We start from the raw sequence: 15,879 nt of genomic DNA, 5'->3' as shown, positions 1-15,879 counted from the left end.
TCTCTGACTGTAATAATAATTCAGAGGGTTTAAATAAAGAAGCTTGAACAAAACTGCATTTGTGCTGCAATTTCCCAAATTCTCGATGCAGCTGTTAATAACCAGAATACACTGTTTCTAATTTGTTGTAAAGGAACAAAACTGCTCATGAAATTGAAAAGCAATGACTTAAACACCCCTATGGAGCATCAGACAATAAAGGGTATTTAAAAGAAACCAGTATCATAGCTCAACACATATTAAAAGTCTCTTTATTGTTTTTTTTTCTCTTTACTAGACAGTGTTATTTCATAAGAATAAATATTAACAGGTGAAAGTATCTCTGCTGAGCCTGCAATTTCATATTCCTTGTAGCAGCAGGACCGTCATAACCAACTCCTTCCACGGCTGCTTGTTCCCTGCCCTACCCTGCTCCTTCTTGCTGGGCAGCACACCAGCCTGCAAGGCCGCACTGCCCTCCAGAGGAGCTACCTGCCAAGTGGGAGTCACCACTTCCCATCTTCTACATCCTGGATGTTGCCAGCAGCAACAGTTCAGTAAGGCTCTTCCCGGCTCATCTCTGTCTTTGCACAATCTGTGAGTTGTTCAAAACCTTCTGCAGAGCTAAAATAAGGAACAGGTTTGACAGAAAAATAGCATTTTTTAAGACTGGTTGTTTTTCGCTTGAGTCCATTCAGCATTTAACTTAGCAAACATCATGATGTCCAAACAGTGGAGAAGGAGAGGTGAGAGCAGGAATAATGTCTCACAATAAATGGTGTGTCCATGTGAACCCTGACACAACCAGCCACCTGGGAGTTGAGCTGAACTGTTGTACTTTGCCCCCCCCCCCAAAAAAAAAAGGAGCATCTAAGCAGTAACTAACATCTGAGGTGGTAGCACCTTTAGCAGCTTCAGTCATTTTGGAAAAGAACTTGTGACTGTACCCTAAACCACAGATACCTCAAAAGCTGACATTAACCTGAACTAGGAGAGGTTTACTCTTTTGTTTTTTTACTCTGAGAATATTTTGGACTAAGGAAGATGAAATAAAACCTACATTTAAGGAAATGATACTGGTAGATGAAGATCCTAAAGAAGTTTTAAAATGGGCATCACTAAATTCTGTAAGATGTTTTTTTTTTACCTCAAAAGACTTCTGTACTTTGAAGCCAATTGATTTTAAACCTATTACTCTAATACAAGAAAGATAATAAAATCAATATCATTCACAATAAACTTTACAATAATGGTCACATTATAATAAATTGGGAAAAAAATCTAGTATGTAGAGACTTTTTGTGCTAAATCCACCAAATTTTAGTAAGCTAATTGTTCACCTGTGTGATGGATGTTTTAGTCTGATAAATAGAACACATTGCTTGGCTTTTAAACTGATTCAGCAAGAGTTCATCCAGGAAGACTGAACACCAACAACCTTTCACCTTCAACTCAATAAATCATATCCCATTTAATTCAGTTTTTATTCAATGAAATGATGTATAAAAACTTACAAATCTGAGAACTTAACTATACACAAAAAGATGATATTCAGTTTAAACGTATACACAGAGAAGAGCTGTGGTTTGTGACTTGCCCTCTCCCACCCCTCCCCCCAAACACACACTGTCTCCATTTATGATGGGGCGCTTTTTCTGTCCACTTACACCTTCTGTTGGCCCAGTAATTGCTCAGTGGGCTTCACTGCTGCTGTCAGTTTAGGTTTTTAGGCTACCAGCAAAAAATCTGGGCATCTATATTAAAATAATAAAAATCAACAACTTGATTTTTAACACAAAGATGCAGTACTACCATCAGCAGAAACTAAAACTACAGAATTCACCCTTTCAGTTTTTTGCAGGCTTTGTCTTGGCTTTTAAAATAATAGGACTCTCACAGAGCAGAATTTCCCAGCCAGCACTACAGATTCATTTTAAAACAACCATGATCCCCTGTTGCTACAACACCGCTTTTCCTCCCTCTTAACTCATGCCATTAGACCAAATGAAATCATAGACATTCCTTGCCTGAGTAAGGGAATAAAGCTTTTCTCTCTCCTTTCATCCAGAATGACTCAAACCTCTGTATAGCTAACAACACACGCATGTGCTGCACTAATGATGGTGCAGTGTCCACCAGTATGCCACTTCTCTAGTTTCCTTGGTAGCTTGGGTGACAACACTTACCTATTGGCTTCTCTTCAACAGGTCAATAAAAATGCACACAGCTCAGGACGTTTCAAATTTGGTTAAAAGCAACCTGTGCAATGACTAGCTTTGTCAAACAACTAGAAGACATTCCAGGCTGAATCTGAGAGTAGACAGCCAGTTACTTAAAAAGGATGTGTGCATTTATTTACCTGTACCAAATATACACACAGACACTTTATATATATATAAATCTTTATACATATACAGTATTTATATATATATATATAAAGATTGCCATCACATTACTATTACAGCTACTTAAGTCAAAATTTGACTAAGTAACAACTTTGCTTGACTCTGAAACAAATACCCAAAGGCATACTTGAAGGAAAACGTACGGCTAAAAGAAAACCAACACCCTCAGCTCTTTTTAACTCAATGAGCAGAGATTTCTGCATTCCTTGAGAAAAGTTGTGAGGGATTAGATTATAACCTTAACTGCATGCGGACTTGTAAAGAGCATGGTGTTTAATCTGCCAGATCTCAAAATGCCTTCTACCAGGGAAACTAAAATACATATATCCTTTGCTTACCAAACTGATACTCTGTTTCTCATTACACTCATCATTGTATCTAAATACACTTTAAAGCAATCTAAATTTTGTTTAAAATCTATTAAATTTGGAATGACTAATACTATCAACATAGTTAGCTGGATTGTTTTTTCACATGTTCCTTTGCATTAAAATCAATTTTGTTGTGGTTTGATGCAAGAGCTTTCTGTTTGTTTTGGTGGGAGAGGCAAAGTCCAATTTCCTAATGTGCCAGTACAGTTCTGGTTGCTGAAGACAAAGGGTGGGAAGGAGGTTGCTGGAAAAGATGGCAGGGGTGAGGTAAGAAGTAAGGGGAGGAAAAAATTGATTTAATAAAAAATGAGTAAAGAAACTTAAAAAAATTGATATAGGTTTCACATTCAGTCTAACAACACTGCTTCCTGCTCCTTTTTGATGGAGGCTAACACTGCATTATCAGTCTCTGTGGCTTCTGTGTCCCCACCACCTAACAGAATGGAGCGATCTTCTTCTAGTGTAAAGACAGAGTTTTGATTTTGGCACGAATGTTTGACTACTTCGTTGGGAGTTGAAAAAGTTTTGTCACACAAGTTACATTTGTAGGGCTTGTTGGTCTGTACTAACATGTTGTCCATTTGACTGCCTTCCTCAAAAGTACAGAGCTCCAGAGTCTGTTTATCCACCATCGTGTATGTGTCCATGCTCTGGTTTAGGCACACGTGTCTGGCAGCCTGGTTAGCCCTACAAAAGCTTTTGTCACAAGTGCTGCACTTGAAGGGCTTGCCCGTGTGAATGTACATGTGCTCCCTCCAGTGGCTTTTCTGAATAAATTTGCGACCACAGATGGAACATTCGTATTTCCGTCTCTTTACCTCCCTCTCTTGATCTGCCTGCTCCAGGTTGTCAATGTCTGCGATGTCGGAGGGGGGAGGTGTCTCTGACTGCTGCTGCCCATCAATTATTGGGGAGTCTGAGATCTGCTGCAGCTCGCTGTCACTAATCATCCCCGCTTCAGGCACTTCCATGGCATCTTTATCAGCTGTGTTGTTACAGAGAGACAAAGAGATATTACTTTCTCCCTGCTGGCTAGATGTGAAGGGAACTCCTGTGTGGATCTGCAGGTGCTCCCGCAAACTGCTGCGCAGGTTGAACCGGCGACCACAGAGGTGACAGGCATAGTATTTTGGGAAGCTTCCATTCCTTTTCATAATGCTTGGCTTGACATGTGCTATTGTGAGAGAGGCAGGCTGCTCATCTGAAGAAGATGCTTCCATATTGGCCTCTTCTCCCGAAGGTGAGTTATTACCTGCAGCAGATACCAATTCTGGAGATAGAGAAGATGGCAATGGGTCAGAAGCAGACATATTTGTCCGGGTCACTTGTGGCAGATTTGCACCCAACTGCGAGAGTTGTGAGCCTTCAGAAGCCTGCTCTTGGCTCATCCGTGATGTCTGAGGCCGTGGTTCTCGCCCAAGTTTGTCAGCTGCTGACGTAACCTTAGTGGGATGTCTTATCTGGTGATCTGCAATCTGAATGCCATATAATGAAGATGCTAATGGAAAGACTTGATCCGGGTGAGAAAAAGTTCCCTGACTTGCAAGGCTGGCCTCTTGAATTAGTGGATATGCATGCAGAAACTTTATTCCCTGTTCTAGTCGAACTGGGTCAATGAGTTGTGGTGCCATCTTCCCAGTGTACATCAAATGCAAGAGATAACTGAAGATATCTGGCTGTATGTCGGTCGCTTTCAAACGGACACATTCACTGAAAGGTGAAACAAAATTATAAATGAGGCATAAGGAAAATATTTTTTTTCCAGTTCTAGGTTATTCAAGCCTTGATAAAAATAGGAGGTTTCTACTTAAATTCAAAAGACAGAATCTGCAATAAATATTAAGGGAAATGCTTTACTGTAAAAGAGCTAATCTTAGGAGCTACTTGAAAGATGACTTCTTTCCTCAGTGAAGTAACTGGCTTGAAAGAAAAGCTGTCCCATTGCGAACTATACCATTTTAAGCTACTGTTATGTTGTAACCGTGTTGTCACATATTAAAATATTTTGTAAACTGCAAAGACATTTCCCCCCTTCTCCTGGCTGGATTCAAACACATCTGTAGCTAAATTAAAATCTGCTAGCATGGGACTTTAAATTCACAGTCCAATAAACTCTTCTCAGTATTTAGCACTGAAAATACCTAAAACTCACCTGGCACTTGCCTGCTGGGCTTCTATGTCCTACTGGGGTTTACAGCTACAGTTCTGCAAATGTGTTGCCCACAATACATTACAAGTGCATTACAAACTAGAAACCATGCAGGACAGGGCGTGAACCCCCCGGGGATCTGATGCAACAGGTGTAACCCCTGGAGTCCAGGTTCCTTACACAGCAGAACAGCAGCTTTTTTCCTTGAATAGGGAGGGAGAAACAGCAGCACCAGTGGACTGCCTGGTCAGCCCAGCAATCCCTTGATTAGAGCAGTCAAAGGGAGATGCTTTGGCTGTGATGCCCTCTTCAGCCCAACAGGACTGAAACCAACATCACCCTCTGGCTCAGAGTGTGGCCTATGCATCAATCTTTATGATGCTCTGGACTGAGACAGCTACTGCTGCTCCAGCTAAAGCTGTATCTCTGTGCAGAAAGTAAGGCAGGGTTCACAGAAGATGAAAGAAAACAGGGAACATCTTTGTGAGGTCAGTTTGCTAACAGGAGTGGAACTGAGACTCTAATTATTTTTCATAAGTATTTGTAGCTTCTCTATTAAAAACAAACATATATAAACCACAGAAATTAAGAAACGGACATGATTGTGTGCTGTGGTCTGAATGCTCTAACTACAGTAGGCTACCAAGCTGAGGAGGAAATTACAGCCAATTCTTCTGTTTCTTGAGCTGTCTGCGACTGCTTCTGAATTCAGATGTATGACTCAAAAGTAAACTTTGCAATGCTGTCTTCTGAAGATGACTGTGTGCTCTTAATGGAGCATTAAGCCGGATAATATCTGCCTACAGTCCTGTTTCAGAAGTGCAAATGCACTTCTGTCCTAGCAGTTCACTTCTGGCTAAGAACTCTTAGCCAAAGAGTTAAGTGTGCACCACTTACCATAAACTTTTCGAGTTAGTTCAAGTATTTTGGAAAAAGACCAAAAAATCTTTAAAATCATCTTACACTTTGGTGATTTTTTCAATCCCCTCAATGTAAGTGGGTCATACAAAAATTAAAAAAAAAAAAACACAGAAAGAAAAGTACCACAAAACCCCTTATTTTCCACCATTATGTAGTACTGTATTATTTAACTGACAATAAACTGCAAAGAAATTAAACACATACACCTCTTTTGTAAGTTTATTTCTCAAAACGTCCTAGCAAGTACTTATTGGATTGTATATAACATTACACAAATGTCAAGAACAGTGTCAAGACAGAGTAGAGGATAGTGAGTGGGGAAAGGAAAGTGCAGGAGAGAAGACAGCATCCTTGAAGTATTCAACTGTAGAAATTCAATTTTCTATGCTTTTTAAGGATAAAGAACTCGTGCTGAAGTATAAAATCAGTGTTAATGAATCACAGTTCAACTTTAACATGTTTTAAAGTGAGGTTCAAGTTTACAGTTAAGACTGGATTCCACGTTTTTTTATGTCGTAACAAGAAGCAAAAAGAACTTCTGTTGCTAGACTTCCTTAGCTTAGTTAACTGAACAACATTTAAATGGTGAACCTTTTTTAGAGTTACCTGGTTTGATGAACAAACAACATCTTGAAGTAGTTGGAGAAAGAAGCGAGGACAGATTTGTGTGCCTTGAAGTAGACATCCCCAATGGCAACTGTGCAGTCACACAGGAAACCGAACTCTCTCTGAGCATTTAGCTGCTGCAGCAGAATAAGTCCATGGTTGGCCAAATCCATTTTTTTACACTCTGAAAAGCAAATGACTTGCATGTAAAACTTAACAGTAGATGCACAGATGCAACAGTAGCTGTCTCTTAATGTATTTTCTACAATATCCAGATGCCATACTTTGGTAACACATCTTAATCCCAAGTTACTGTATAAAAGATACCTTACACATAGGCAAGGATTTCTCTTTCATGATGGGCAATGTAATTCACAAAGGTGTGAGTGATTTGCCAAGGCTTAAAGAGCAAAGGAGAATCAGGACCAAAGTGTTCTGAAAAGCCATGGTGTGAGTACTTGGATACAGAAATATAAATAGCTAGGGAAGAGGAAGATACATTAACAAGTAGTAAAAACACCTATACAGAGAGGGAAAAGGAAAGTCTTTTGGTCGCCGTTTGTATACTCAAATAGGAAAACTGAATTTCCTTTCTGATATCAGTCCCTCTCACCTACACCGGTGGGAGTGACACAACCCAATAAAAGACAAGTTAGATACTTTTAACCTGGATTTTCAGTGTCTCTGTATATCTTTTACCTAAAAGTCCATCCAGCTCAATCTAAGCCCTGCACTAACTAATCAAACATTTGTGATGGTTATGCCCTCTCCTGGGAAATACCAGATACATACCAGATACTTAAACAGTGAATTCTTTCTAACTGTTGGCAAGCCCTCTGGACTATCAATACAGGAGGGGCCAATCTTTTCACCTAATAACTACTGGTCTGTTTATTGAGATTAGCAACAACAGCATTTTTAAGAATGCCTCATGCCTGCCAAGCCAATGAAGAAACTCAAAGGGTGAGAAGTGCAGTTTTGTCCATGGCTGGCCACCAGGTAGGATAATGAATGGTGAAATGTGGCACTAACACTAGGCCAGGGCTTCCACAGCTCCTCACCCTCCTGGGCACCTCCTCATACCAGCTGCTGGAGGCTGCCCACAAAAAACTACCTAAGAGCTATAAACTTTTTTCCTCAAGGATTCAAGGGCAGTCTTGGAAGCAAAAATTGGTAACGTTAGGGGAAAAAAAAAAGACAGGAAAACACATTAGGACAGTTACCCATGGATGGATGGATGGATGGAGATAGGGCTTAAAAACTTAATCAAACCAAATAGAGCTTTGGGCAAAAAAAGTATGAAGCAATGTAAATCTGTACATAAACATATAAAGCAGCAAAAGAAGCCAACAAAATTCCTGACCATGTAATGCCCAGAACAGAAACAGGTCAGAACTGAAGAGACAGAAAGAGAAGGTGAAACTAGAAGTGGACCAAAAGGTTTATAAAAAGTCTTGGGTGCTTTCCCCTCTAAACTTAACAGCAAGTTATCAAAGTTTTAAGTCAGGTTCAAGCAGCTAGTTTCTTTTATACAGTAAGAGCATGGCTTTTTGTGAAAGAGAACAGAAGTGTATTTCACATATGCCAGTATGTTAGTCACCAGAGAAGCAAGTATTTCTACTTGCTGGACAGGGAAGAATTCCCTCGTATTTAAAGCAATAACCAGGCTGACCAAATGCATTCCTTTGCATTCACGAGAGATCAGAACTCACTGGAGACAGGGGTGTAAAGACAAAGAAAGAAATACAGCGTAAGATACAGCTGATTATTTTCTTACTTATTATTATTTCTTAATATTTCTTAATAAGAGAAAAATAAGTTAGGTTTCAGCTGTCTTTAGGTACATATTCTCCCTAAACTAATACTTGGATAACTAAGTTTGTACATACAATATGCTAAGATTCTCTCCCTCTCTCCACAAGAGGGAATACTTGCTGTCAGCAGGAACAAAAATCATGCTTGGTGTTATTTAATTCTGCAAGATGCTTCCTGTGGGTGATGCTACAGAAAACACACCAGATTTTTTCCTTTTAGATTATTAATATGTTCTACATTTTTTAAAATGTCTGGTTTGCACTTAGTCAACAAAATTTACCAAGCAAAGCAAACCACAGATGTGAGGACACTCCAAGCCAGACAAGCATTCTTTCTAGTTATTACCGTCCTAAGTGTGTTTTGTTTGGAGTTTTACTCTTACCCAAACGGCAAGCCCTTAGAGACCTGAATTTATCTTTTAAAAGAAAGATACATGTGCACAACATTGTGTTTTGCATGTATCTGGATGACATTCAAACGCTCTAGCTAAAAGCACTACAGTAATTACACTCTGAGGAAATGACAGGCCAGATGAAAAGAGCGAGGAAAGCACTTTGTACATTGTAGGTATGCGTGTGCTCAGGAATTTTTCTCTTAGCTAAATAAAATGGTGATTAACGCCGGCAAGGCCGTATTTCAGCGCTGACCGATTAAACAAGTGTGTGTAATACTCGTTGTGCCCTGACACCCCGTGGGGACAGTCCTTCCGTGGCTCTGTCCGGCTCTGGAAATTACCTAATCTGTTCAGCGCTGGGTGAGAAGCCACGCGGGGGCGAGTCCGTTCAGGAAGGGCGCTCGCCTCGGATACGCGGTAGGGGAAAGGGGACGGCACAAGCCCAGGATAACACCGGGAAGCGCCGGTACCACGCCGCGGGAGTGCGCGGGGCACGGGTAGCCAACCGGGCTGGCAGAGAACAGCTCGGGCACGGCGCTACCCGCTCTGCCCTCGCACCCCGGGCACTGAGCCCGCGGCGCTGCTCCCGCTCGAACGGCAGAGGGCACCGGTCCGGCTCCGGCCGCCCACAGCCGCGCCGCACCTCCCGCAGCGGCGGCAGCCGCCCGCTCGGCCTTCGCCCTCACGCCGGGCGGCGGGCGGAGACCCGCGACGGGCCCCGGCCCGTCCCCGCGCGCCGCTTCCCTGCCTCCCACCCCCGGGCGCTCCCGCCTCGCCCGGGCCGGGGGCGTGTCCGGCCGCGCGCCCGCTCCATGCCCGGAGCACGCTCGGCCCCAGTGCGGGAGCGGACGGCGCGCTCCCATTGGCCGCCGGGGCGGAAGGCCGGGCGGCCGCGCGCCGCTCTCACTGGCTGCGCCCCGCCCCTCCCTCCTCCCGCTGGCCCCGCCCGCCGCCCCCCCCCGCGCACGCCACGCGCGCACGGACGGGACGGAGACGGCGCGCGAGACGCAGCGCGAGCGGAGCCGCCAGGGCGCGCGAGACGGGAAGAGCCGCCGCCGCCGCCGCCGCCAGGGCCGGCCCATCCCAACCCAACCCGCCGGGGGGGGGACGGGGGACAGGCGGGGCCGCCCCGCCCCGCGCGCGCCGGATCCCGCTGCTGCTGCTGCTGCCGCCGCCGCCACCGCCGCCGAAGGGGGCGGGAGGGAGGAGGGAGCGCGGGCCTCAACCGGCCGAGTCGAGCCCCGCGCCGGGCGGCACCGGCCCCCCCCCCAGCCCTCTCCTTCCCTCTCCGCGACCCACCCACTCCCCTCCGGCTCGGCCTGGCCCTCCCCTCGGTGCGCACCCATCCCCCCCCCTCCCCCCGTACCGTGGCCCGGATGGAGCCGCCCGGCCCGGCCCGGTCCGGCGCGGCCCGGAGGGGATTCACCGAGCAGTTCCACCTCCCGCCCCGCACCCCCTCGGCCCGCTCGGACCCGGCGGGGCCCGGGGCGCCCCTTGCACACAATGCGGAGGTAGGGCCGAGCAGGCCCCGCCGCGCCCCCGCCGCCGCCGCCGCCTCAGCCCGGGCCGCGGCCGGCGCGACGGGGCCGGGCGCACGTGCGGGCGGCGGGGCCGGGCAGCCCCGCGGGGCGGGCTCGGCGCGGCCGGTGCTCGCTCACCTGGGGGGCGTGGGGGCCGCCGGGTGGCGCCGCGCGGGGGCCGCCGCCGTCTCCGCGCCCGGCAGCAGCAACAACGGAGTCAGCGCGGCGGCGGCGGCGGCGGCTTTTCCTGTCCGGTTACGTTCGGGTCACATGACCGGGAGCGGAGCACAGAGGCTGCGGCGAGGAGCCCCCGCCGTGGGGGAGGGGAGGCGGCGAGCGCTGTGGCGGCAGCGGGAGACACCCAGCCCCCGCCCCTCCCTCCGCGCCCGCCCCACCGCCGGCACCGGGAACGGGAGCGGCCCTCCCGCCCTCCGGGCACCCCCGGGGCAAAGCCGCTGCTCCCGTCCTAGCGAGGCGCGCTGTCCCTTTAAAACTCCCGGGCGGCGGAGGCCGGTGTGGCCCCCCTGCACCCCCCTCCGCCTCCAGCGCTGCGGGATAACGGGGATCGTGGCGGCGTGCGGGGCTGGGATGGGATGGGGTGGGATGGGATGGGGCGGTGCTGTGCCGCGCTCGCCGCCGCCTTCCCGGCGCCCGTCCGGCCTCGCCGTGGCGGCAGAGGCTGCTCGGTGCCGCCGCCGGGGGGCACCGAGCGGCTCCCGCCGGGCGGTGCTTGGCGGTGGGTGTGGGATGGAGGGATGGATGCAGCCGGGCAGGAGTGGCGGGCGCAGGTGCGTCCCCGCGCTTCCCGCGGAGTCGCCGGGGATGTGGGCGACGGTGACGGGCCGGCAGCGACGGGACGTGGTGTCCCGGGCCTACCGGGCGCGAACTCTCAGAGCCAGTGCCCTCCTCCGTGTCACCCTGGCTGCTCTCCAGCTGTCATTTATAGCAAATCTCGGTCCGGTGCGCGGGGAAGGGGCGGCGTGGGACCGGTCTCTGTGGAACTGCCCTAGGCACGCTGTTGCTGAGCAGTTAGATGGAGGTTACAAGTTCAGTTGTCAAAAAGTGCTTCAGAGTACAAACATGGAAAGGTTGGATCTACTTGCAGTCTGTTCAGTTGGACGCAGGTTATTTGAAGAGGGTATTCTTGTCTTTTTTAGGGATAATACAGCTGCCATATGTAAAAATCACATCTTCAACTTCCCATAGTGGCAGATTTGGTTGTGGTGGAGTGCAGAGGGAAGGTGGCTGTAGGAAGGCCTCATTTTATCCAAATCCAAGCCATGCTGTAGAGTACTACATGGATGCTTATAAAGCTGCATAAGAAAATGCACCAACAGACATACTTGGAAATATATATATGTCCACGATGCATGGAAAAAATTGTTGGTCTTGACGAAGTTATTAAGTCAGAGGTGTTAGTGTGGAGCAGGGATGCCGTCTTCTGCAAGAGGCTGGGAAACTCTTGGATGTGATTTCCCCAGGCAGGGAATCAATCCAGGGAGAGCCTGGATACATCTGCTAAGTGGAGCAGTGTCATGGACAGAACCATTTTCAGAGAGAAACGCTGTCGTTGTTTTTGAAGGCCTCATGGGAAGATGTTTGGCCAGCAATAGTTTAAAGGGGGTTCCTTTGTACCCCCTGCCCTGCAGCCCTGCTCCTGCTGTCCTCCAGTGTGCTTTTTATTGTTCATGGGGAGCAGAATATGCTACAATGCAAACTGTTTGAATTAGGTCCAGATGATTATTACCTTTTTTAAGGTACTTATTTAAGCAAGCATTTAGGGGCCTAGCTGTACCTGGGATGTTGTTTCCATGGTAATTAAATAAGATATGCCATGGGAAAAAGGCCCAAACTTTGATCTTTGCATCTTGACAGCAGGTGTGCTGATGGGGAGGAGGAGTCTTTCACCTTATCTGGTTTGTAGATCCACAGATGATTGCAGCCATCCCAGGCAATTGTTACTTTTACAGGATATAAATTGATAAAGGATTAGACCAGTTTTATGTGAGTCTGACTAAGCCATCTCTCACTGAAATTAATGGATGTCTTGACAGGCACAGCTTGAGTTTTTGCATCAAATAGCTCATGAATATTAATTTATTTACCCAAGTTAAACTCCATTTGAAGAGTGCAAGTTTTTAAGACTAGTGAAGTCTTAAAAAAACCCAAGAAACCAACCCAAACAACTTTTAATTTTAATGGAGCTGAAAGCTGACTCTCTGCTGCTGTTCCAGTACTTAGAATAAAGCAGTTGAACAGAACTTAATCTTTAAGACCCACCTTGAATAGCTGAGATCTTAAAAACATATCCATTGTAGTTCAGCACAACTCTGAGTTCTGCTATGTGAGCATGTGACAGAAAGTTTATAGAGTGTATTTAACCAGTCTACTTGGCAATTTTTTCCCCTGAATGGTTTCCTTTGCATTTCAGTTTTGCAAACTAAATACAAAGTAAAGAGAGTAGATGGGCATTTGAACTCAAGTCACTTAGCTTTTCATGATCTGTCTCATTCTCCTGGGAAATATTGAAAAAGTGATATAATTTTTAATTTAATTGAGTGGTCTATTTAGGAAAACCAGTGTGTTTCTGGCAGATGTCTGCCAGGCTTTTTGGCCTCTTTTTCTCTTTTATGCTGCACTTGCTTACTTGTGTGTTGGCATTCGTGTGGGATTCTCCTCTGTGCTGTCTCTGAAACTGGAGAAAGAATAACTTAGCTGTGGTTTATTGGTATTATTAACAGCTCATATTTCAGCTTTAAATCACGTTTATTAGGACTGCTATACTTGAATCCAGCAATAACGCAGTTTCTAATCCTGTTGGATTCAAGGCCTGTTGGAATCTGTAGAAACATGGCCATCTTGAGTGTAATGTTCCCAAATTTCAGACCTTCAATACTGTCTGACACCTGAGACATGTCACCTGTGTCACAGGCAGTGATAAACATTCACCTGATGCATTTCGACACCCAACTTATCATGTGAATCTAAAATATTACTTCTATCTCTTCTTTGGAGTTTTAGGTTTGTTTGTTTTTTAGGTTACAATCCATGCACCTAAAATTGTAATAAAAATTTATCCATGTCTCATTAAGTGGCATTAATGTGCTTTTAATTTTTCTGTGCTGTCTTTTCCTCCTGAGTTTCTAGAGGTACTTGATTGGATTTCTTTCCCACTGTCATGAAAGGACTGTTCAGACTGTTTGAGATTGTGCTCAGATGTGGGTAGCACTTTCTTAGTGTGATGCTGTTGATGACAGGATCAGTCCCTAGGTTTTGGGTTTTACTTCGGTCTGCACTTACTTGGATGAGAGGCATCATTTTGTCTGATAAGATCATATTTTACATTGTAAATGAGCATACTGCTGATGATGTAAGTGTTAATAGGATGACGGAAGTGTCTGCTAATCTGAGTAGAAAGTCACTTGAGCAGTGGGAGGAACTTGATCCAGTCTCATGTCCTGAAAGTGTGTCTTCTTGGATGAGTTCAGTTGAAATCTGGAGTGGAATAGATTTTTTTTATTGCTGTAGCCAAAACCCCAGCAGCTCTAGTGATGTTAATTAGGCTCAAAGTGCTAAGATTTTTTGTGAGTTTTCAAATTTCTCAGCATTTTTGAAAAGTAAGAGAGCAGAGCTGTTGTTCTGAAGAGCTCTTTGCTCACTTCTCCCTGCAACACTGCTGATGCACTCCCAGAGCAGTGAAAGCCACGAGGATCTGGGAGTTGCATGTCCTAGGCAATGCATGTGAATTGTTCCCCAAAGATTTGGGACCCTTCTTCACATGGTACAACTGTAGTAAAACATGAATTTATGTCAATGCTGTAAATCTGTTTTATTAGCACAGCTGCCATTTCTAACACTTCCACTTTTGATTTATGCTGGTGAGAAGGCTTGGTGACAAGTGTGACAGCTGCAGTAGCTTCTTGCTAGAACATTGAACCTCTGAGAGTCTGCAAACTTTTCAACCAGGACTCTGTCCTCCACGTTAGAATTGTGCATATAGTTTGTCCAAGTCTCACCTGTATTTCAGACAGCATCGTAGGAATGTAAAAGTGATCCCTGGGAAAACTGATGTAAAGGCCCAGCAGCAATAGTGGAATGGTTCTGCTTTTTCTTGCTTTGGCTTCCGTGCTCTTCTTTGCCTTGGTATGTTCATGATAGGTGAGTGGTCATCCCCAAGGAGATCTGAGCTTTCACATTTTTGTTGCCAGTAGGTCTGGTGGTCTGAGAGGTGAAGGAGATCCATGGTGTGTGAGCCACCTTTTGTATAGGTTGTATGAAGTGAAAAGATGAAGAAATGGATCTTTGTTGTTCTGTAGGCTAAGCTGATTTTCTGGTATTGGGATATTAGAAATTGTTTTTACACCTAGTGAACAAAACTAGTTGAGTAGCTGCAGTTTAGACCAGGGGAAATAATTATAACCATCCTTTTGTCAGTACAATGTATGTCATTTAAGGAAATGGTTTAACTGTATGTATAGTTTTTCTTGTCAGGAGACTCTTCTCTGTCAGGAATTTTTAGTGTAACCCAAGTAACACAATTCTTGCAGTGCCAATCAGCTGTCTATTTTCTGCCTTTTCTTAGTCTGAAATTAGCCTTTTACATGGGCCTGCCCACTTTTAACAGGTAAAGTTCGAATGTGACAATGTCCTCTTGGCTGGAGTGATGTTTTTAGTGGAGCTTATAAAATTACATCAATATGTGGACTTGCATGTGTTGTTTTCCTTAGAAAAAAAGGATTCAAACTGCAGTGGTTCCCAAGTGCATTTGTAATGCCCGTGCTGGTGAGGTATTCCAGAGGAAGCAGCTCTCAGTGACAGAGCTCCAGGGAGATATGTGTATGCATCCGGCAAGCAGAGCTGATGTGAACAGCGCAGCAGAGAGTAGGGACTGACTCTGTACCCATGAGTGCTGTCACCCCAGAAAAACAGGTCTGGAATTGAGTCACAGCTCTCAGCATTCCTTGCTGTTTTACAAATAGCTACTCTTGTGACAACTTCCCAGCAGATCTGCCAAAGAAAATCATGTGTAAGTTATCCTTTACCTTATCTGACATAAAAAGCACAGATAGAAGCAGTTTGCACAGTTGGGATCCTTACAAAGAATGGTCTAACAAGGCTCCATATGAACAGATTTTTACTGTTCTTAATTTTGTTAAAAAGGTTAAAAATTTCAGAATTCTGAGTATTTTAGGATTCCTCTCTGGCTTTCCTTGCATATTCTGTATCTATTGCTATTGCATCTTTCTTTTTTTTCCCCTCAAGTGACCCTTACTGGTTAGAGTAGACTCATTTTGATGAAGACTCAAGCTGTGCAAACTGTAGCGAGGATGGTTGTTTTCAGTTACACCAGGAGAGCATGTGGTAGGTGAGGCAGGCAAAAGATGGGTGTGTTCTCACAAATAAGGCAGTTTTGTGTTGCTTCTGGAGCTTGAGTCTCGTCCTGCCTCTGCCATAAAGCTTCTTCCTGCTCAGGCCATGTGTACATGTGCACAGGCTCCCCAAGGGATCTCTGGCTTGAAGCAGAAACAGGGACTCTAGGCAGGGAGAGTTTCCCACATGCTGTGCGGTCACAGAGGGCTCTACTCCCTGGTATATTGTGCTGTGAAAGCTCAAGTTACATTCTTGGTGCACTCAATTCCCAGCTTGGTTCTCTATGTAAAATATAGCAAGAGGATTCTCTATAGAGTTAGCTGCTGAAACAAAACCCCCTCATGCTTGG

General features: G+C 45.6%; 1 protein-coding gene across 2 annotated transcripts; it reads right to left on the bottom strand.

Annotated features, from left to right (window-relative positions):
- Positions 1-229: 229 nt before the first annotated feature.
- On the bottom strand, positions 230-10,407 carry ZBTB2 (zinc finger and BTB domain containing 2). 2 transcript variants are annotated; one of them, XM_014888356.2, is made up of 3 exons: positions 10,299-10,407; positions 6,432-6,615; positions 230-4,465 (listed from the first exon to the last, which is right to left on the bottom strand). In XM_014888356.2, the coding sequence occupies exons 2-3, from the start codon at positions 6,602-6,604 to the stop codon at positions 3,103-3,105; spliced, it is 1,536 nt and encodes a 511-aa protein (XP_014743842.1). In that variant the 5' UTR covers positions 6,605-6,615; positions 10,299-10,407; the 3' UTR covers positions 230-3,102. The 2 variants fall into 2 exon arrangements, with proteins under 2 accessions (XP_014743842.1, XP_014743844.1); XM_014888358.2 differs by lacking the exon at positions 10,299-10,407 and having other exon boundaries at positions 6,432-8,975.
- Between the last annotated feature and the right edge of the window lie 5,472 nt (positions 10,408-15,879).

This window comes from Sturnus vulgaris, chromosome 3 (genome assembly GCF_052056855.1).
Source record: "Sturnus vulgaris isolate bStuVul1 chromosome 3, bStuVul1.hap1, whole genome shotgun sequence".
In the NCBI taxonomy this organism is placed as follows: domain Eukaryota; kingdom Metazoa; phylum Chordata; class Aves; order Passeriformes; family Sturnidae; genus Sturnus; species Sturnus vulgaris.
The sequence above is the reverse complement of the archived record's forward strand: the minus strand, read 5'-3'. Positions and strand labels throughout refer to the sequence as shown.

What these genes read in the sequence shown, in the direction of transcription:
- ZBTB2 (XM_014888358.2), bottom strand. Translation starts at nt 6,637, where the DNA reads ATGCAAGTCATTTGCTTTTCAGAGTGTAAAAAAATGGATTTGGCCAAC. An exon ending in TTGTTTGTTCATCAAACCAG is followed by an intron (nt 4,466 to 6,431) that starts GTAACTCTAAAA and finishes TTCACCTTTCAG; the next exon opens with TGAATGTGTCCGTTTGAAAG.